General features: G+C 50.9%; 1 gene segment (V, D, J or C); it reads left to right on the forward strand.

Moving 5' to 3' along the window:
• The first annotated feature begins 22,582 nt into the window (after positions 1-22,582).
• LOC138999358 (immunoglobulin heavy variable 4-38-2-like) lies at positions 22,583-23,098 on the forward strand. The segment is given in 2 exon segments: positions 22,583-22,671; positions 22,755-23,098. Coding segments are annotated over 2 exon segments (390 nt in total).
• Positions 23,099-23,567: the final 469 nt, after the last annotated feature.

Raw genomic sequence — 23,567 nt, forward strand, 5'->3', positions numbered from 1 at the left:
CCATCTCTCCATTGGCCTCCTCTCTGGAATCTAGGAAAGTGTATAAAAAAGGAGAAGGAAATAAAGGCGGCTTCCCCAGCTGTGCTGTCTCCCGCTGTGACTCTCTGGCAGGTACCCTTGCTGGTTGAATGAACAAAAAATCCACAACATAAATGAACCACTTTGAAGTTGTTGACATGAGAATCTCTAAGCCTGTGGAGAATTTCTTTTTTGATAAAAAATTCACTGCATTTTATTTGTTAATCCACTTCATTCCATAATGCTCTTTCTTGTTCCTGACACCATTAATACTACTGTCATTTTTTCCCTAGGAGAGGACCATGCTTCTAAAAAATCTGAGTTGGATTTCCGTCGATTAACCCTAACATATTTTACCTTACCGAAAATCAACCCCCAAAAGCTAAGATGGAGGTGGTATGGGTAAGGTGTTTTAGGCAAAAGGTGGGAGCACAGGTAGACCAACAAGCAAATTCAGTACGTGGCTTAACCCAGATGGCAGGGAGAGAGCACAAACACAGTCAAGGCCTTCGTGAGGGTAGCTAGAAGTACCCTGCCAAGTAGGTTAGTCTGCAGCATGGGAAAGATACAACCTTTTCCTATTAGCTACACAAATCCAAGCAGAGAATCTTACCTAATAAAGAAGGAATATGCAAATGGGCAATCATGTAGTAACGGTCAAGATGGCTGTGCCCACAGTGGAGGCCAAGTTCCCATAACAATTCTTAACAAGCAATCAGCAGGGACCTGAGGCCATGCCCCCTGGCCCAGGCCAGGGGACCTCAAGGCACACGGCCTGGCCCAGACCGGTGGAACCCCAGGCCGAGCCCCCTCTCCAGTGAGGCTTGAAGGGGGTGGGGCTGGCTGGGTCTAAATATTGGGGGTTGGGCTGGATGGGTCTGGGTCACCCATGATTTTGAGGCACACGTGGGTGGGCGGGAACTTGACTCTGGTTCCATGGCGCACCCCAGACTCTGACAGGAGAATGATTTTCATATACATTTTACCAATTTTCTTTCATTTCTAACACTTCTATTATAGAGAAAGGGAAAATAGCAATATTAAAATATTTCCTCCAATTAATTCCCTTTTAATGTGCACGAATTTCATACACCGGGTCATTAGTATGAAATAATGAATAACTACAGGGTCATGACTTTCCAGAAAACAGAAAGATGGAGTAAACACACCATCCCTGGATAAGAGTGAGGTGATGTCAGTGCAGGGAAAGGTTGGTTACCTTCTTTAAGTTTGTTTTTGGCTTTTTGGTCTGTGAGCAATCAAGATGGAGAGGGAGGCTCTTCCAAAGGGAAAAGTCTCCAGGAATGAAAGTAGCTGAGCTCGACCATTCATGATGCCTTTAGACGTGCACAATACCATGGCACACAAGGACTCTCCACGGGAATCAGCCAAAAGCCATACCCATTGCACAGAAGGGTGTGATGATGGTCCACCAAGTACTGAGTGATGGGACGCAGGGGCCGAGGCTCTGATAAGGAATAAACTGAGGCCAGAAGACAACCCACGTGTAATAGCCAGAGGAGAGGGTGATGACGGTGAAGCAGAAGGGACTGCCCCCTGGAGGTAAGCCTCCTCGCCTGCAGCCTTGCCCGTCGCTTCAGCACATCCCCTGGAGAATATTTTCAAGAGTTTATTTGAGCCAAACTTGATAACCAGAACAACCAGAAGAGCTTTTTCTGTCCCTGGGATCCAGTGTCACCAAGTCCAAGAATGAAATCAGGGACCAGAAGATTTAAACAAAAGCGTGGTGCATTTATTACAATCAGATTCAGGCTCCCCGCACAGGGAGGGGCCCACTAATGGGATGCCCCTGAAGCCTGTGGTCTCAGGTGTATATGTGCCACCAGCCTGCTCTGTGTCTACCCCTGTGCCCACCTGGTTGTCCCTCATTGTTCTTGCCCAGGAAGAGACCTGCACATCCCTGTTCCCTTGTGTGCATTCACCTTACTGTCGCAGGCCCTCCCTCATTTCCCAGGCCTCCTGCTCTGAGTCTAAAATCATTCTGTTATGTCTGCCTGGTTGGTCCCTGTGGTTAGGCTGATCAGACTGCCATTTCTGCCCCTGCCTACCTTCCCCCTGCCTTTGTGTCCCATTGACCGTGTTCTGTCTGTCTGCCCTTCAAGCTCAATCCTCTCAAAGCCAACCCTTCTGGATGTGTTTCTGGGGTCTTCCAGGAACAGGAAGCTCATCTTCCTAAAACACAGGGTCTCCTTACAAACACCTGTGTCACTGCTCAGCCATGGCCCTTCCTCCTGCCTCTGCTGGCCCGGGATGGGCGCTGGGCCCTCTGTTTTCTCTGTTGTTGGTAGATTTCTGGGTGGTTGCTCTTCTCCATTCTCATTCTCTGTTTGTTCAAAAGTAGTCACTGAGCAGTAGGGGCAGTAGCAAAATGGTGGCGTAGGCAGCTCCAAACATTTGTTTCTCCACAACAATATCAAAAACCCAACCAAGACTATCAGAACAGGCATCTGTCAGGCTGATGAAAATAAATAGTCAGAGACCGACAGCAACTGAGCAAACCCTGATTCAAGTACAAGCTACTCAGAAAGGGAAGGATCCCGGGGGTGTGGCTCAGGGGTTGAGCATCCACCCAGGAACCTCAAGGTCACAGGATTGGTCCTGGGTGGTGGGCTTGATTTCCAGGATGGTGCATACAGGAGGCAGCCCATCCACGGTTGTCTCTCTTGAGGTTTCCATTTCTCTACCACTTTTCCCTCTTCTCTCTCTAAAATCAATTTTTTAAAAAAAAAAACATATTTTCAAAAAGGAAAAGAGAAGTAAGGCTTGATGGTGTTTGACCTGCCCATGCCCCTCCCCTCCCCAGGGTGATTGCACTTTTCTTTTCTGTTTTAAATGCAGAAACAGGCCTGTTTGTACGCCTACCAGTAAACGACAGCCGTCTCCTGTCAAGTGGAGAAGATCAGGACCTTACGCAGCTGATTGGGGACCTACTGCCATGGGGAGACTCGCCTGGCTGCCTTCACGTGCTGGGTCTGTTCACCTGCCACGTCAGCAGGCGTTTCCAATGGGCCTCCTGCTCCTGGGCCTGCTTTTCTGATTCCTCCTGATGCACCAGCTGCCGTTCCAGGTAGTTCATCCAGGCACTTTCCCAGGAAGCATAAGGTGTCATATTCCCTGTGGTCAGAGGCTGTGGTCCTCAGGTCCGGCAGGAGCTTGGTAACTGGCTATCCAACTTCAGGGCCAACTCTGGAGCCTGTGTGTGGCCCCCCAGTTGTCTCTCTCAGGCCTCATTATCCCTGGAAGGCAGACGTACTCCTACTTCCCCTTAGGAATCGCTTTCCATGTTCCCCCCTCACCTCAGCTTGGTTTTCAAAGAATGCGGCAAAACGCGGTCCTCCTGGCCTTCAATGGGGTCACAGGCCACAGATAAGCAGCCTCACTGACGGCAGCTCACAGATGCCACGTGAGGAACAGCAACCCACACCCTTCAGAGAGCGGGTGCTGGCTGCCATCTCTGCTTTAGAGAAAACCAGGAAGAAACAGTGCTGGTCCCAGACTGCACTTTCCAAGTGGTGGGAGCCGCCTGCCCAGAGGAACAAGTGACCACAGTCCCAGATTCCTGTGTCCCTCTGTCCTCACTGCCTGGGGCTGTGGGAGGATGGACACAGGTGGCCGCTCTCCTCCAAGAAGGGAGGTGCTCACCTGCCCAAAAGGATGACATGGTGGCTCAACTCTCTACTCAGGGTTTTGTTCCAAGAGCCAAAATATTCCTTTTTTAAACATTTTTTGTAATTATTTGATTTTTATTGGTATTATTTGTTTGATTTTTATAATTTTGTTTGTTAATCCTCCCCCGAGGATATTTTTTCATTGGTTTTTAAGAAGAGTGAAAGAGAGACGGAGAGACAGACAGGAAAATCAATGTGAAAGAAACACATGGATTGGTTGCCTCCTGCAACAGCCCCGACCAGAGCAAGAGCCTGCAGTAAGGCAAGTGCCCTTGACCAGAATCCACCCTGGTCAGTCCACAGGCCCACGCTCTATCCACTGAGCCAAAACAGCCAGGACTCATTATTTAAATGATGGAATTTCCCCCAATTTGAGGGGCTGGAAACAGGGCTTTTGCACAGGAACCGCAGGGAAGTTGAGTGAAATGTGTGCTTTCAGGAGGCAACTGTGTGCTTGTGAGAGTGGCAGCAGGTTTGAGACAGAGGCTGCGGCCACAGCGTCCAGCCCAGTGTCTCTTGCCTCCTCACATGTAGAGGTTAGAATTTTGTGGAGGATCTGATTGAGGAAAATAACAAGGAAAATCATTCAGATTCAAAATGAACGCATCATTCAATGCAAATTCTTATTCCCAAACCTCAGAAAGGCCACATGGCCCATGGCGGGTGAAGGAGAGCGAGAGGAAGCCCCATCCATGCACCTCCGAGTCAGGACCCCTGAGTCCTCATCAATACCTCAAGGAAGGAGGACTCTCAATCCTGGAAGCTGCCCCCAAAGGAATGGGGTCAGAGTGACGGGTCTCAGGAAAGGAGGGAGGGATGGGGGTCAGGAAGGAACCCTTGTGGCCAGCATCCTTGAGTTCTTTCCCATCTGGGGTCGCCCCTAGGATGACAAGGTCAGGCATGCAGCCCAGGGTCCCAGCTGCACCTTATATGCAGACTCCATGCAAATGGGGCTCTCCTCCTGCTCATAAAAGGGGGCCCTTGCTTGGCATGTTGGGGAGACACCCAAAAACCAAGCGCCTGAGACAGGACCCCAGTGGCTCCACCATGGACTTGGTGCCAAGCTGCATTTTCCTCCTGATCATTTCTCAAGGTTGTTCTCAGAAGTGGGGAGTGCTGAGACCTGTGCCTGTGCCTGTTGGTGCTTCCATGTGATTCTCAGTCCACCTTGTGTCTCTGTGTTTGCAGGTGTCCAGTGTGAGGAGCAGCTGGTGGAGTCAGGGGGAGGCTTGGTGCAGCCTGGGGGGTCTCTGAGACTCTCCTGTGCAGCCTCTGGATTCACCTTCAGTAGCTACGGGATGAGCTGGGTCCGCCAGGCTCCAGGAAAGGGTCTGGAGTGGGTCTCATACATTAGTGGTCCTAGTGGTAGTACCATAAACTACGCTGCCTCTGTGAAGGGCCGCTTCACCATCTCCAGGGACAACGCCAAGAACTCGCTGTATCTGCAAATGAGCAGCCTGAGAGCCGAGGACACGGCCGTGTATTACTGTGCAAGACACACAGTGAGAGGAAGTCAGTGTGAGCCCAGACACTAACCTCCCTGAGGACACCACAGGGCTGGGCTGCAGGGAGAGTCCAGGACACCAGGGGGCGGTCAGGACCAGCAAACCCAGGTCCCAGCTCAGAGGCTGTCCCTGGAGGGGTTGTGCAGGCTTCCTATTGAGGTCAATGCTTTCTTCCCTCCCAGTGTCCATGGGACAGTTCCTCTTCCTTCATTGTGTCTTTCAATAGATTCTCTGCAGGAAAAAAGCAGGAAGTGGCTGTGTGTCAGATCTGGTTGACTGCTCATCTAGGTCCTTCCTGTCACCATGTCCCTGATGGTCGCTCTCTGGGTTGACAAGGAAAACATTGTAGGGATTCCTGTCTCCTCACTGAGAGCAAATCTCCCTCCCTCCACACAGTGCTGAGCGGGGCACACGGAATCCAGGCCCAAAACTTGAACCGGGATGATTAGCTCTTTCCTCTGCCCCAGGAGGAGCCCTTTGGGGGTGGTTATCCTCTTGCCTCTCACTGACATGGCTGCACATTGAGATTTAGGGTCTGATCCCTGTGGGTGCTGCCCCTCTGTGAGCCTGAGAGGTGGGCCCAGCTTCCAGAATGTCCCATGAGGGAGGCAGGAAGGAGGCCCAGTGATTGTCTCTATCACAGCCCTGCTGGGCCCTGTTCCCAGTAGGTCACAGAATCTGGTCCCAAGTGACTTGTCCCAATACCTGTCGAGCTTCCTCTGGGGAATCACATGCATCCTGCAAACCTGCTGAGGGAGACATGGTCCCACCCATCTCTGCTGTGCCTCCAGCTCTGAAGACACCACCCCATCCTCACCCTCTGCCCTCTGTCACCCACACCGTCACCACATTGGGCCTGCACAGGACGTCCTGTGTGGCTGTGTCTGCCCCCTCCTTCCCTCCTGGTAAGTTTTGCCTTAAATGCACCCCCATGTTATCCCTTCACGCCCATTTCCTGTGCCCGGCCCTCCATGAGATGCCAGGGACAGGGCCATTCAGGCACCCTGAAGTGATCACACACACCCTGTGAGCCCACATGCAGTGCCCAGGTGTAATGTCAGGTAGTGCAGGCCTCACTTGTGTCAAGTGGAGACGCAGCTGAGAACTGAGCTCAGAGCACATCCAACAGCTCACACCTGTGCTGAGGGAACCTCCAAGGGGGGACATGAGCTGCAGAGCATCATAGTGGATAAGTATGTGGCCACTGGGGTCAGAGGGCAGTCAGGGAAGGGCTGGAGCCTGGTCACCTATGATGTTGCCAACGTCCTCCTAACCAGAGCCCAGGTACACAGGGAGTTCTGTGAACCCTGAAAGTGCAGGAACAGCCCAGGCAGCATGGCTCAGTGGTTGAGCTGTGACCTATGAACCAGGAGTCATGGTTTGATTCCCGGTCAGGGCAACTGCCCAGGTTGCTGCCTTAGTGTGGGGTGTGCAGGAGGCCACCAATCAATTATTCTCTCTTATCATTGATGTTTCTATTCCTCTCACATTCTCCATTCCTCTCTGATACCTATTTAAAAATATTTAAATAAATAAATAGAAATGTTCTGCCTGTGATTAGCAGTATGAATGCATGTGGGAGACAACTGATCAATGTTTCACCCTCACATCAATGTTTCTCTCAGTCCTTCCCTCTCTCTCCTTTCCTTTCCCTCTAAAAATCAATGAACACATCCTCAGATGAGCACAAAAAAAAGAAGATTCAACCTGGCGCATGTGGCGCAGCGGTGGAGCGTGGACACAGGACTCAAGAAGACACGAGTTAGATACCTGGTGAGGGACAGGAGAGGGTTACCATCTCCATCCGCAGAGGGGGCCATATGGGAGGCAGCCAATTGGTGATTCACTCTCATGGAGGCTCTTTATCGCTCTACCCCTCTTATCCCTCTCTCTCTAAATACAAAGAAAATTGTATTTTTTTAAAAAAGATCTATATCTATGTCTATATCTATATCTATCTATCTATCTATCTATCTATCAAATCTATCTATATTTCTGAGAGGAAAACCACATTGATTTTATCCCCAAAGGAGACTCAATTTGTTTCCACATCAACTTCCTGACCACCTCCTGCAGCATAGCCCCTGGTGTGGAAGGAGAGGTCCCTGGGCACGGTGACCAGGACCCCAAGGAGGGCCTGGTTCTCTGAGGGCACAGTCAGCACCTCCTTCCAGGAGAAGCCCCAGAGACCTGGACCTCCCTCACCTCTTGCCCTTTGCATGTGCAGACACCTCCCATATGCAAATGCCCACACGGCCACCAGACACACTCACAGTTGGCATCCACTTAAATGCAGGGCCCCCTCACCCTGGAGAATACTTTCTGGGGGACGAACACCTCACCTGCAAGACATGACTCCCACGTGGCTCTTCCTCTTCCTGCTGTCAGCTCCCAGATGTGAGTGACTCAGGGCTTAGACGTGAGGAGATGGGGACCCTGCATCTGAGCCCAGGACTCACTGTGTTCTCTCTGTCCCAGGTGTCCTGTCCCAGGTGCAGCTGCAGGAGTCAGGCCCAGGACTGGTGAAGCCCTCACAGACCCTCTCCCTCACCTGCTCTGTCTCTGGTTACTCCATCACCAGTGATTACTACTGGAGCTGGATCCGCCAGCCTCCAGGGAAGGGGCTAGAGTGGATCGGGTACATAAGTTATACTGGGAGCACTTACTACAGCCCCTCCCTCAAGAGCCGAACCTCCATCTCCAGAGACACGTCCAAGAACCAGTTCTCCCTGCAGCTGAGCTCCATGACCACCGAGGACACAGCCATGTATTACTGTGCAAGACACACAGTGAGGGGAAGTCAGTGTGAGCCCAGACACTAACCTCCCTGCAGGAAGATCTCCAACCACCAAGGGGCGCTCAGGGCCCCTGAACACAAGGACCATCCCAGCAGCAGGTGCAGTTGGAGGTCGGGGCTGGTTCCTGTGTGGTTTCCTCTTCATGTCACGATTTCCCTCAGGGAACCTCTGGATCCTGATTCTTCGCTGACGTCTGAGTCTCTGAGTGAGAAAGTCTGTTGTAAAGAGAGACAACTTTCTCCTGTGAACAAAAGGCAGAGAGTCTCTTTCATACACACTTGGGCCATAATGACTTTTATCATCAAATCTTCTGACCCACGTCACCTGAATCTAACAAGAGGCTCTAATGACCCAACAGTGCAGCTCCCCTGAATGCTGGACCGTGGGCCCCACATGTGTGTGAACCCAAAGCTGCAGAAGAAGGACCCACAGGTGACAGTCCTTGTCTTGTCCTCATGCTCACAGCACCCAGAGGAGTGGACACCATGCAGAAGCAGAGGCACAGCAGCTGGTACAGATGTTCATGACACACACACACACCAAGGGGACGTGGGATGGTTATGCTCCTGATTGAAACCCCTGAGAAGCACAGGAAAGATCACTCAGCAAGTCAGACCTGCTTGGATGGAGACTGGAAAGGAGAGGGCACAGGGCTTTTATTTTGGCGAGGTGGTGGGGGAGGGGGAGGAATTCTGATCCAGGAACTTGTGTGGTTTCAATCTCCCAATAACTTCTACAGAGAAAACTATGGCCTCCTCCCTGGAGCCTGTGCACTGCTTTCCCTGTGGCCCCTGCAGTCCCAGGCCCAGGTGAGCTGCCCCAGGAACCACCTCCTTCTAAAGGCCCTGCCATCAGCTGGGCAGCCTCCACCACCTCGCCCCTGCTGTCCCCTGTTGTCCTCATGTTGCCATGGGCCAGAGCAGGACCAAGAGCTTCAAGAGACCTCAGTTCTCCTTCCAGGGACTGTCAGGCCCAGTTGGCAGCAGCAGAGAAAGGGACTGAGCAAGAGGAGGCCGAGCTGCCCTAATTGTTATTTCTCAGTGGATAGAGCTTTGGCCTGCGGACTGAAGGGTCCCAGGTTCGATTCTGGTCATGGGCATGTGCCTTGGTTGCAGGCAAATTCCCAGTAGGAGGTGTGCACAAGGAAGCTGATCGATGTTTCTAGGTCTCTATCCCTCTCCCTTCCTCTCTGTAACAAAATCAATAAAATTTATTTTTTAAAAAAGAGGTGGCGGAGCTTCAGGACAAGCTCCAGAGCCCAGGTCTCAAGTGCTCATGCCCCGGGCTGGCCCAGCCAGTGCAGCAGCAGCTGGTGCTACTGGCCCCTGGGGACCTGGTCGCCTGGACCCCTGCGCCCTCCACCTCTGGCCGCTGCTGCTGGACCCCAGCCTGGCGGTGAGGGATAGGCGGCGGCACCTCAGGAGTCTCAGTACTTTGGAGGCTTTGAGGTTTGCGAGGACATGGTGACTGCCAATCCCATGGCCTGGGTCGCACTGCCCCCAGAGGGCAGCGCTGTGGGTTCAGACGCGGGGCCTCCATGGAGGAGAAAGAGCAGAACAGAAACCCTGTGAGAACGTGTCCGCGAGGCCCCACGCGCTGCGGAAGGTGTGTGAGAGCAGTGATGGCTCAGAGTCTGCGTCAGCACAGAGGGCGTTTGGAGATGGTGGGGCCATGTTTGGGTGGGTTTGCCCAGGGGACTTGGCTGCTTCAGGAGCATGTTGTCTGCAGGCGGTCCCTGGGGTCTCCCAGAGCTACTGGAAGAGCTTGGGCGCAGCATGGTGCGGGCTGGAGACCGCAGGATGTCTCCTGGGGGTCCCTGGAGCGTGTCCTGTGGGAGCCGCTGGGGCGGCGCAGTGTGGAACCCAAAGAACATGGTTCCGTCCAAGAGCCGAGCAGGAATCATAAGCGCCTCCAAAGGGCTCATTCAAAGTTTGGAAACGGACGCGGGCGCAGTGGTCACTCAGAGGCAGGAGGCCAAGATGGAGATGGAAACCGCCCTGGAGGTCGAGGAAAGGCTGCAGAAGGCGAAGGGCAAAGTCTGACCACAGGGATGAGATGGAGGAGGCTCCTCCTGAGAGAAGGGTCAGGAGGAAGATGTACATTTGGGTCTGACTTCTGCCCGCTCCCCAGGAGCCCAGAGGCCCAGCGCTGCTGAGGGCGCAGCAGACCCTCTACAGGTCCTCTCCCTGAACCCCGCTGGGGCCTATGGGTCTCGGGCTGGGACAGGGAAGCGGGGGTGGATGGCGGAGGACGCGGCCCTTTTCCCAGGGGGGACCGAGAGTCGGATCCCTCCCCATTTTTCCCCCCTGAAAATTCCGGCTGACCAGCAGTCTTCAAAAAGGGCAGCCACGGAAGATGGTTGCCAGTTGGCTGCACTTGACCAGATGTCCAGGCCCGGACTTGGTCTCAGATGGGGGTGAGAGAGAGAGAGAGAGAGAGAGAGATGGCCAGATGGCCAGACGGCCCTGGCCAGGACTTGGTCTAGGCAGGAAAGTGGGATCACTGGGCCAAATGGGAGCTCCATTTTTAATTTTTAGATGGAAATTCTATATTATTTTCCATAATGGCTCCCACCAGTCTGCATTGCTAATGGACCAAATAAACTGATGAACAAAAATAGACCCAGAGACATAGAAGCATGAACTGACCATGGGGCCTCAGAGTGGAGGGTGGGGAGGGTGGGTGGGAAGAGACCAACCAGTGAACTTGTTTGCATATACGTCTGACCCATGGACACAGACAATGGGGTAGTGAGGGCCTGGGGAGGGAATGGGAGCCAGCGGGGAGAGGATAATGGGGAGAAAAGGGGGACCTATGTAATGCTTTCAACAATAAAGATTCTGAGAGAGAGACAGAGAGAGAGAGAGAGGGAGAGAGAGAGGAAACATTTGGTTAACTATCCTGGCATCCAGTCCCTGCCTTGCTCTCTCCCACCTCCATGTCACTCCTCACCTTCCCTCCTTAACTTCAAATGCACAAACGCAGCTGCAAACGGTTATTCTCATGAGCATTGGAGGTCTTGCTCCCCCACAGTTTTCATCAGTTTGGCTCCAAAATTCTTATAAAACATTCTCTACACATTAGGACACTTCTTATACTAAAATATTGTCTTTTCTTCATTTACAACATACATACATACACGTGTTTTCTCCGTGTGGAGTGGGACATTCACACAATTATTAAAAACCTGCTACCTGGGCAGGATGAGTTAGTTCTAAAGAGTTCGCACCCCTTGGTGTGGGCACTGATGCGCCAACCACTGAGACCCACCTGCCAGGGTCCATGTGTAAATGATGGAAATTCCCCCACTTTGAAGGGCTGGGAAAACAGGACTTTTGCACAGGAACAGCAGGAAGTTGAGTGAAATCTGTGGTTTGGGGAGGCAGCTGTGTGCTTGTGTCAGGGAGAGCAGATTAGAGTCAGAGGCTGCAGGCACAGTGTCCAGCCCAGCCTCTCCTGCCTCCTCACATGTAGAGGTTCGAGTTATCATAGGGGCAGGAATAGAATGTGGGGAACCAGCTAGAATTGTACGACATGGTCATCCTGCTCTGGTCCCCGTGATTGTTTATTCTGATTGGAGAAGGCAACTTCTAGCCTGGCTGGCAGCCGCACTGGGACCTGGGAGCTCACCTGGAAGTGCAGCCCCTCCTCCCCATTTGGAGCTGCCGATCGTCCTAGAGATGAACAACGTTCCTGCAGGAACCAGCCTGCCAGCCCTTGAAGGTCCCAGCCCTCTGCTCCCTGTCACCTGCATCTTTGGCAGAGCCTTTGGCTACTTCCCACTTAAGCTTCTAACCTTTCACTCAGTATAAGCAGCTGGTTTATGGGGGCTGCAGAGCAAATTTTACAGGGTGACCTGCTGCTCCCCCATATTGGCCACAGTATTGGAATGAATGTCCATATATGATTCACCCCTGTCTCTGCCTCAAGGAGTGAGAGGCAGCAGGGACCATGCATTGCCGGATTCTTTATTCGTGTTTAAATATGTGATAGAGGAGGAGAAACCAAGATGGCGGCATAGGTAAACACCGGAGTGTGCTGCCTCGCACAATCACTTCAAAAATACAACGAAAAGACGGAACGGACACCATCCAGAACCACAGGAAGGCTAGCTGAGAGTGGAAATTCTACAACTAGAAGGAAAGAGAAAAGCATACAGAGACTCAGAGGAGGTGTGGTGCGGAAGTAAAATACTAAGGTACAGAGGCGCACGTGGAGCGGGCTGGCAGCTGAGGTCATGGTTGTCTTTCTCAATCGGGAGGGAGTCTCAGGCTCTGAGCTCCAGTTCCGGGGGAGTCTCTGGGGACCCAGACTCATACGGGAGAAACGGGACTGTCTGGGATTGGTCAGAACTCGAGGGCAACTTTCTCTCGGAGGTGCTTGCAGTGATTACCGGGACACTGAAAAGCACAGCCTCTGAGAGCAGGACTGAGAGCAGCCATAACTGCTCTCTCGGCCCACCCTGTTGATCCCGTGGGACCCTCCCTGCCCAAGTCCTGCACAGAGGCTTTTCCTGGGTAGCCTCAGGCAAAGGCTAGATTAGCACCTCCCTAGAGATCCAGGAGTGAGTGTGCCCAGTGGTCAGAGTGGGACCATCCAGTTTTCAGCTTCTCATACCCTTACAGGACACACTCAGGGGGGCAGACCCAGTGAGCACCAAAGCCCCATTGAAGCCAGTCTTTCCCCGGAGGGGTGTCTCCAGCACAGAAGTTCTCCCACTGCAGACACAGCTGATTCTCACGGCCAATTGGCCTGGAGTTCATTCCCTCCCAGTGTTACATACAACAATCAAGGCTTAACTACAACAAGACTGTGCACAAAGACCACAAGGGGGTGCACCAAGAGTGTCCTTCTCAGGTAATTGGGGAGGCTGAACCACTGGGCTCTAGAGGACACTTAGCACAGAAAAGCACTGTATCAAAACAGGGAAGCATAAAAATGCCGAGACAAAGAAAAAGGACACAAATAACAGAATTGGAGGAAAGCAAACTACTGAATATAGAGTTCAAAACCACATTTTTAAGGTTTTTCAAGAACTTTCTAGAAGCCACCAATAAATTTAGTAAGACACGCGAAAAGACTGGTGAGACCGCCGATAAATGTAGTGAGATCCTCAAGAAATCTAGTCAGATCCTCGATGTCATGATAAAGGACCAACTGGAAATTAAGCATACACTGACTGAAATAAAGAATATTATACAGACTCACAACAGCAGACTAGAGGATCACAAGAATCAAATCAACGATTTGAAATATGAAGAAGCAAAAAACACCCAACCGGAAAAGCAAAATGAAAAAAGAATCCAAAAATATGAAGATAGTGTAAGGAGCCTCTGGGACAACTTCAAGCATACCAACATCCGAATTATAGGGGTTCCAGAAGAAGAGAGAGAGCAAGATATAGAAAACCTATTTGAAGAAATAATGACAGAAAACTTCCCCTACCTGGTGAAAGAAATAGACTTACAAGTCCAGGAAGCGCAGAGAACCCCAAACAAAAGGAATCCAAAGAGGACCACACCAAGACACATCATCATTAAAATGCCAAGAGCAAAAGACAGAGAGAATCTTAAAAGCATCAAGAGAAAGAAAGTCGGTTACTTACAAGGGAATACCCATACGACTGTCAGCTGATTTCTCAACAGAAACTTTGCAGGCCAGAAGGGAGTGGCAAGAAATATTCAAAGTGATGAATGCCAAGAACCTACAACCAAGATTACTTTATACAGCAAAGCTATCATTCAGAATTGAAGGTCAGATAAAGAGCTTCACAGACAAGAAAAAGCTAAAGAAGTTCATCACCACCAAACCAGTATTATATGAAATGCTGAAAGGTATCCTTTAAGAAGAGGAAGAAGAAGAAAAAGGTAAAGATACAAATTATGAACAACAAATACACATCTATCAACAAGTGAATCTAAATATCAAGTGAATAAATATTCTGATGAACAGAATGAACTGGTGATTATAATAGAATCAGGGGCATAGAAAGGGAATGGACTGACTATGCTTCGGGGGGAAAGGAGTGTGGGGGGTGTGGGGAGAGACTGAACAAAAATCGTGCACCTATGGATGAGGACAGTGGGTGGGGAGTGAGGGAGGAGGGTGGGGTGGGAACTGGGTGGAGGAGAGTTATGGTGGGAAAAAAGAGGAACAAATGTAATAATCTGAACAATAAAGATTTAATTTAAAAAAAGATGTGATAGAGGACAGCAGCAAGGAGAATCTTTCAGTCTCAAAATAAAAGCATCATCCAATGCAAATTCTTATTCCCAAACCCCAGAGAGGTGACATGGCCCACAGAGGGTGAAGGAGAGTGAGAGGAAGCCCCATCCACGCACCTCTGGGGAATAACTCTTGGGTCCTCATCAAAACCCCATGAAGAAGAACTCTCAATCCTGGAAGCTGCCCCCAGAGGAATGAGGTCAGGTGGCAGGTCTCAGGAAATGAGGGAGGAAGGGGGGTCAGGACACGACCCCTTGTGGCAGGGTCCTTGTGTCCTTTCCCATCTGGGTCGCCCCTAGGATGACAAGGTCAGGCATGCAGCCCCGGGTCCCAGCTGCACCTTATATGCAGACTCCATGCAAATGGGACTCTCCTCCTGCTCATAAAAGGGGGCCCTTGCCTGGCAGGTTGTGGAGACACCCAGAACCCAAGTACCTGAGACAGGACCCCAGCGGCTCCACCATGGACTTGGTGCCAAGCTGCGTTTTCCTCCTGATCTTTTCTCAAGGTTGTTCTCAGGAGTGGGGAGCGCTGAGACCTGTGCCTGTGCCTGTTGGTGCTTCCATGTGATTCTCAGTCCACCTTGTGTCTCTGTGTTTGCAGGTGTCCAGTGTGAGGAGCAGCTGGTGGAGTCAGGGGGAGGCCTGGTGCAGCCTGGGGGGTCTCTGAGACTCTCCTGTGCAGCCTCTGGATTCACCTTCAGTAGCTACGAAATGAACTGGGTCCGCCAGGCTCCAGGGAAGGGGCTGGAGTGGGTCGCACGCATTAGTAGTGATGGTAGTAGTTACATATACTACGCCGCCTCTGTGAAGGGCCGCTTCACCATCTCCAGGGACAACGCCAAGAACTCGCTGTATCTGCAAATGAGCAGCCTGAGAGCCGAGGACACGGCCGTGTATTACTGTGCAAGACCCACAGTGAGGGGAAGTCAGTGTGAGCCCAGACAGAAACCTCCTTGAGGAGATATCAGGGCTCGGCTGCAGGGACCTTCAAGGACACCAGGGGGCGCTCAGAATCAGCAAACCCAGGGCCCCAGCTCAGAGGCTGTCCCTGGAGGGGTTGTGCAGGCTTCTCATTGGGGTCAATGCCTTCTTCCCTCCTAGTGTCCCTGGGGAAGTTCTTGCTTCATTCTTTGTGTCTTTAATTAGATTCTCTGCAAGAAAAAGGCAGGAAGTGGCTGTGTTTCAGATCTGGTCGACTTCTCATCTGTGCTCTTCCTGTCACCATGTCCCTGATGGTCGCTCTCTGGGTTGACAAGAAAAACATTGTAGGGATTCTGATCCCCTCACTGAGAGAGACATCCCCAACCCTCCACCCAGTGCCGAGCAGGGAACACGGAGTCCAATCCCCAAACCTCACCTGAGGGTGATCAGCCCCTCGCTCTGCCCCAGGAGGAGCCCTTTGGGGGCAGTTAGCCGATTGCCTCTCACTGACATGGCTGCACATGGAGGTGTAGGGTCTGACCCCTGTTGGCACTGCCCCTTCGTGAGCCTGTGAGGTGGACCCAGCTCCCAGGGCATCCTGGGATGGAGGCAGGAAGGAGGCCCAGTGAGGGGCCCTGTCACAGCCCTGCTGGGCCCTGTTTCTCGTGGGTCTCAGAACCTGGTCCCAAGAGACATGTCCAAACACCTGTCCCGCTTCCCCTGGAGAACCACCTGCATCCTGAGAACCTGCTGAAGGGAGACATGGTCCCACCCACCTCTGCTGTGCCTCTAGCTCCACAGACACCACCCCATCCTCACCCGCTGTCCTCTGCCGCCAACACTCACCCCATGGGGACTGCACAGGATATCCCCTGTGGATGTGTCTGCCCTCTCCTTCCAAACTGTTATGTTTTGCTTTAAATGCAGCCCCAAGCCATCCCCTCATTCCCATCTTTTCTGCAAGACCCTCCCTGAGATGCCAGGGTCAGGGACACTCAACCATCCTGCTGAGCCCATATTCAGTGCCCACGTGTGATGTCAGACTGTGGGGGTACCTCCTGGGTCAGGTGGAGACTCAGCTGAGCACTGAGCTCAGAGCACCTCCAACAGCTCACACTTGTGCTTTGACAACATCCAAGGGGGCCGTGAGCTGCAGAGCATCATGGTGGACAAGCCCATGGCCAGTGGGGTCAGAGGGCAGTTAGGGAAGGCCTGAGGTCTGGTCACCTTTGATTGTTGCCAACATCCCGCTGACCAGAGCCCAGGTACACAGGGAGCTCTGTGAATCCTAAAAGTGTAGGGACTGCCCAGGCAGCATGGCTCAACAGGTGAGCGGTGACCTATGAATCAGGAGGCCACGATTCAACTCCCGGTCAGGGCATTTTTCCAGGTTGCCAACAACCTCTCCAGTGTGGGTTTTGCAGGAGACAGCCAATCAATTATTCTCTCTTATCATTGATGTTTCTCTTCTCTCTCCCTCTCCATTACTCTCTGATATCAATTGAGAAATATTTAAACAAATAAATACATCAATAAAAATGTTGATTCAGAGTATGGGCATATATGGAAGGCAACCTATCAACATTTCGCTCACAAATCAATGTTTCTCTCTGTCCTCTCCTTTCCCTTTAACAATCAGTGAACACATCATCAGGTGAGGACAAAGGAAGAAGATCCAGCTTGGATCATGTTGGTTAGTGGTTGAGCGTCAACATAGGAACCAAGAAGTTACTGGTTTAATACCTGGTGAGGGCACATGATGGGGTTACAGTCTCCATTCCCAGTGGGATCCATGCTGAAGTCAGCCAATCGATGATTCTCTCATGTATGTTTCTCTCTATCCCTCTCTTGTCCTCTCTCTCTCAAATTATGAAGAAAATTATATTTTTTAAAATATCTGTATCAAAGTCTGTCTTTACGTCTATATGTATAATTATAACTATATCTATAACTATATCTCTATCTCCATATATTATCTATATCCACATCTAAATCTATATCTATATTTATATCAATATCAATATCTATATATATCTGTTTCCATGGGAGCAGAGGCACATTGATTTCATCCCTAAGGAGTCACTGATTGTTCCCACATCCTACTTCCTGACCACCTCCTGCAGCATAGCCCCTGGTATGGAAGGAGAGGTCCCTGGGCACTGTGACAAGGACCCCAAGGAGGGCCTTGTTCTCTGAGGGCACAGTCAGCACCTCCTTCCAGGAGAAGCCCCAGAGACCAGGACCTCCTCACGTCTTGACCTTTGAATGTGCAGACACCTCCCATATGCAAATGCCCACACGGCCACCAGACACACACACACACACACACACACACACACACACACACACACTTGGCGTCCACTTAAATGCAGGGCCTCCTCACCCTGGAGAATACTTTCTGGGGGACGAGGACCTCTGATGCCCACACTCTCACCCCATGGGGTCTGCACAGGATGTCCCGTGTGGATGTGTATGCCCTCTCCTTCTTGCCCTGGTAGGTTTGCCTTAAAGGCAGCCCCACGTCATCCCCTCATGCCCATCTCATGTGCCAGGCCCTCCCAGAGACACTAGGGCCACTCAGGCAACCTTAAGTGACCTCACCCGCCCTGCTGAGCCCACATGCAGTGGCCATGTGTAATGTCAGGCACTGCGGGCCCCACCTGTGTCAGGTGGAGACAAAACTGAGCACTGACCTCACAGCACCTCCAACAGCTCACACCTGTGCTGAGGGAACCTCCAGGGGGCCATTAGCTGCAGAGCATCGTAGTGGATAAGTATGTGGCCACTGGGGTCAGAGGGCAGTCAGACAAGGGCTGGGGCCTGGTCACCTATGATGTTACCAAAGTCTCGCTTGCCAGAGCCCAGGTACACAGGGAGTTCTGTGAATCGTAAAATGCAGGAGGAGCCCAACCAACATGGTTCACTGGTTGAGCATCGACCCATGAACCAGGAGGTCACCATTCGATTCCCAGTCAGGGCACACGTCTGGGATGCGTAAACATCCCCAGTGGGTGGCATGCAAGAGGCAGCCAACCAATAATTCTCTCTCATCATCGATGTTTCTATCTCTCCCTCCCTTCCTCTCTAAAACCAATTTTTTAAAAATTTAATAAATAAATAAATACATACATAAAAATCTTGCAGATTTGATTCGCAGTAGAGTCATATATGGGAGGTAACTGATCAATATTTATCTCTCACATCAGTGTTTCTCAATTTCCTTCTCTCTGTCTCCTTTACTTTCCCTCTAAGAATGAATAAATATATACTTGGTTGAGGATAAGGAAAACAATACCTATATCTACACTTTTATGTACATCTACAACTACATCAACATCTTTATCTCTTTATTTATCTCTACATCTACATCTATATCTATGAATCAATGAGCATATTCTTAGGTGACTATAAAGAAAAGAAGATCTGGCTATGTCAATCTCCATATCTATGTCTAAATCATCTACAATAATAAAAGCATAATATGCTAATCAGACTGGATGTCCTCCCGGACGAAGCTGCACAAGCAGCAGAGGCCAAGTCCCTTGCACGAATTTTGTGCATTGGTCTTCTAGTATATCTATCTCTATCTCTATGGAAACAGAGCCTCATTGATTTTCATCCCCAATGGAGTCACTGATTGTTCCCACAACCTACTTCCTGACCCCCTCCTGCAGCATAGCCCCTGGTGTGGAAGAAGAGGTCCCTGGGCACGGTGACCAGGACCCCAAGGAGGGCCTGGTTCTCTGAGGGCATGAAGAGCATCTCCTTCCAGGAGAAGCCCCAGAGACCAGGACCTTCCTCACCTCTTGTCCTTTGTATGTGCAGACACCTCCCATATGCAAATGCCCACATGGCCACCAGACACACACACAGTAGGCGTCCACTTAAAATCGAGGCCTACTCAGCCTGGAGAATGCGTTCTGGGGGACGAGGACCTCACCTGTAAGACATGAATCCCATGTGGCTCTTCCTTTTCCTGCTGTCAGCTCCCACATGTGAGTGACTCAGGGCTTAGACATGGGGAGATGGGGATCCTGCATCTGAGCCCAGGACTCACTGTGTTCTCTCTGTCCCAGGTGTCCTGTCCCAGGTGCAGCTGCAGGAGTCGGGCCCAGGACTGGTGAAGCCCTCACAGACCCTCTCCCTCACCTGCTCTGTCTCTGGATTCCCCATCACAACCAGTGGTTACTGCTGGAACTGGATCCGCCAGCCACCAGGGAAGGGACTGGAATGGATGGGGTGCATACGTTATGATGGAAACACTTACTACAGCCCCTCCCTCAAGAGCCGAACCTCCATCTCCAGAGACACGTCCAAGAACCAATTCTCCCTGCAGTTGAGCTCCATGACCACCGAGGACATGGCCATGTATTACTGTGCAAGACACACAGTGAGGGGAAGTCAGTGTGAGCCCAGACACTAACCTCCCTGCAAGAAGGTCTCTGACCACCAGGGAGCGCCCATGGTCTCTGAGCACAAGGACCATCCCAGCAGCAGATGCAGTTGGAGGTCTGGGCTGGTTCCTGTGTGGCTTCCTCTTCACGTCACAGTTTCCCTCAGGGAACCTCTGGATCCTGATTCTTCGCTGACGTCTGAGTCTCTGAGCTAGAAAGTCTGTTGTAAAGAGAGAGAACTTTCTCCTGTGAACAAAAGGTAGAGAGTCTCTTTCATACACACTTGGGCCATAATGACTTTTATCATCAAATCTTCTGACCTACGTCACCTGAATCTAACAAGAGGCTCTAATGACCCAACAGTGCAGCTCCCCTGAATGCTGGACCGTGGGCCCCACATGTGTGTGAACCCAATGCTGCAGAAGAAGGACCCACAGGGTGACAGTCCTGGTCTTGTCCTCATGCTCACAGCACCCATAGGAGTGGACACCATGCAGAAGCAGAGGCACAGCAGCTGGTACAGATGTTCATGACACACACACCAAGGGGACGTGGGATGGTTATTATGCTCCTGATTGAAACCCCTGAGAAGCACAGGAAAGATCACTGAGCAGGTCACACCTGCTTGGATGGAGACTGGAGAGGAGAGGGCACAGGGCTTTTATTTTGGCGAGGTGGTGGGGGAGGGGGAGGAATTCTGTTTCCAGAAACTTGTATGGTTTCAATCTCCCTATAACTTCCAAAGAGAAAAGTAGGATTTCTTATCCAGTTTCCGGTGTGTGGGGCAGATGGAGAAGAGGCAGCAATGAGCCCTCAGTTGTTATAAGTCCAACAAAAAAGAAAATATAGTTGTATTTTATTTAGCAACTATACAAATTGAGCAAAAATTGAGAAAAAGGTCCATAGGTCTGTACAAAAACTACACGTAAAGAAAATGAGAATTAGGATAAGTAAGAAAATGATGTTGATGTTGATGTTGACAATGGTGATGGTGGTGATAGAACTGGACAGGAATCTCGGTCCAATTTCTTGGTGGGAATCTGTCCTTTCCCACTGATCAGTCATCAGCTTATTCAAAGGCCTGTGTCAACTTACAGTTGGGCCATTGGGGTCTCAATCCCTAATGGCATCTGAAGAGGAGGCGCCTGCTTTGTTTACTTACAAGAAGTCATTGTGTCTGGACAACCGCCACTTCGTTAGAAAACGAGAAGAATGATTGTACGTAAGCAAATTGTGCTGATAATGATGAAGATGAAGATGATGATGGTGATTACAATGAAGATGATGGACTGAGACAGCAGCCCTGGTCTAATGGAATGAAGGCTCCTCATACAGACACACCGTCCCCTTGGCTCCTCCGGTGAGGAATGTCCACTCTTCCCAGTGAGTGTTGAGAGTTTTCATAAATGGGGCCCCAATGAATTATGCAACTTGGGTGATTCATGGTGAGACCATGTGAATAATCAACCCAAAGGTGTCCAAGTGGGAATACCTTGGGCCTGGGAAGGTATCACCATCTAGAACAGAGACACTTTGAGAATGTGCATGTAGGAGACAGGGGTCCCCTTCCCACCAGTTTGCAGTGACAGGTTCCTTATTTCTCTTGATCCCTGCCTGCATTAATGCTAACGTTTCTACTTCAATCAACTCCTGCTCATCATTATTCAGGTATTTCCTAGGATGTCACGAGCTGTCTCTATCATGCCCTGCACTTCCTTCTGGGCCTTCACTGGAGGAGGCTTTAAACCCACATGTCCAGTAACTCTCTGTCCATGAGCATCAGCCACATTTCTGTCCTGTGACTCAAATCAAGTCCTGCCTCCTCCACTCACCCAGTTCCACAGTCACATCCACATTTATGGGTAGTTTCCCAGCAGCGCTCCCCTCTGGTACCAGAACCTGCTCCAGTCCCTGAGGCTGCTGTAGCCAATCCACATGGGCAGTGGAGGCCCAGGATTTTGTGGGAAATTCGTTGTAAAATCACCCAAAACAGCACCCATCAAAGAAAATTGTTGATGAATTAAACTTTATTAAAATAAATACATTTCTCCCACCAAATATTCCATCAAGTAAATGTAATGACAAGCTTAGCAAAAGAATATCTTTCCAAATTCTGTGCCTGATGGAAGAATGTATGCATTACACATTAAGGGTGTTTCCTTTCCTATGAGGAAATGTATGCTAGGAATTCCCCAATTCATGTCACTATTTACTGCAACATCACTGATAACACTAGACTGAAATAAGGTCACTTAACAGGCTGCTATATTATTTAAAATATGAGAGATTGTCAATGGTTCACATGCATAATCACTGCTTTTATTTCTAATCTTTTCTCCAGGTTAAAACATGATTATCTCTGAAGTGATTAGCTCGGGGTCTGTGCAATATGCAATGGGTTTGCATAAGGGAGGAGTTTTCACAGTGTATTATCCTGTGTAATAAAAGCTTAATGTGCTAAGTGTCCGAACCTCTGGTTGGCTGTTCAATCAAGCAATCTAAGTGTAATGTGCTAATGATCAACCGCTAGCTATGAAGTGCGATGACCACCAGAGGGCAGATGCTCTAACGGGAAGGTTAGCTTGCTGCTGGAGTCCGGCTAATAGGGACTGAGAGAGATGTTTCCTACATGACTTGGAGTCCTCCCACAGTCCCTCCCTGGCTGGCGGACCTCTCACGTCTCTCCCCAGCCCTGATTGTGCACTGGTAGGGCTTCTCGGCCTGGCCTGCACCCTCTCACCATCTGGGACCCCTCAGGGGATGTCAGACTGCTGGTTTCAGCCCAATCCCGAAAGCGAGGCCAAAGGACCCCACTGGTGCACGAATTAGTAACACAATAAAAAGTTTCCAACATCAAGAATCAAGGGTCTTCCTTTTTCTTGTGCTTTGGTGGTAGTCACTCATATCAAAGTGAATACCGACCTCAGTCCCTGTACTTATAAGGAAAAGGCTGACCCACATGCAAATTTCTGTTCAAGCTCCAGGGTACATCCTCTCCTGGGCTGTGCAGACTCACAGCTCTCTCCTCACACAGGACTGAGGTCTCTGGGAAGGCAGGGCTGTGGTCTAGAAGATGAGGCTGCTGGGTCTTCTCCTGTGCCTGCTGACAGCCCCACAAGGTGAGGGTCTCAGGGGTCAGGCAGGGGTCATGGGTTGGCTGTGACTGCAGGTTACTGACAGGACTGATGCTCCTTGTCCCCAGGTGTCCTGTCCCAGGTGCAGCTGCAGGAGTCGGGCCCAGGACTGGTGAAGCCCTCGCAGACCCTCTCCCTCACCTGCACTGTCTCTGGTTACTCCATCACCAGTGGTTACTGCTGGAGCTGGATCCGCCAGCCCCCAGGAAAGGGGCTGGAGTGGATGGGGTGCATAAATCATAGTGGGAGCACTTACTACAGCCCCTCGCTCAAGAGCCGAACGTCCATCTCCAGAAACACGTCCAAGAACCAGTTCTCCCTGCAGCTGAGCTCCGTGACCACCGAGGACACGGCCGTGTATTACTGTGCAAGAGGCACAGTGAGGGAAAGTCAGTGTGAGCCCAGACACTAACCTCCCTGCAGGAAGATCTCTGACCACCAGGGGGCACTCAGGGCCCCTGAACACAAGGACCATCCCAGCAGCAGGTGCAGTTGGAGGTCTGGGCTGTTTCCTGTGTGGTTTCCTCTTCATGTCACAATTTCCCTCAGGGAAAGTCTGGATCCTGATTCTTCACTGACGTCTGAGTCTCTGAGTCTCTGAATGCTGGACCATGGGCCCCACATGTGTGTGAACCCAAAGCTACAGAAGAAGGACCCACAGGGTGACAGTCCTGGTCTTGTCCTCATGCTCACAGCACCCAGAGGAGTGGACACCATGCAGAAGCAGAGGGCACAACAACTGGTACAGATGTTCATGACACACACACACCAAGGGGACGTGGGATGGTTATTATGCTCCTGATTGAACCCCTGAGAAGCACAGGAAAGATCACTCAGCAAGTCAGACCTGCTTGGATGGAGACTGGAAAGGAGAGGGCACA

The sequence above is a fragment of the Myotis yumanensis genome, unplaced genomic scaffold (genome assembly GCF_028538775.1).
Source record: "Myotis yumanensis isolate MYYU_CA2020_CCGP unplaced genomic scaffold, mMyoYum1.0.hap1 SCAF_1, whole genome shotgun sequence".
NCBI classification, from domain to species: Eukaryota; Metazoa; Chordata; class Mammalia; order Chiroptera; family Vespertilionidae; genus Myotis; species Myotis yumanensis.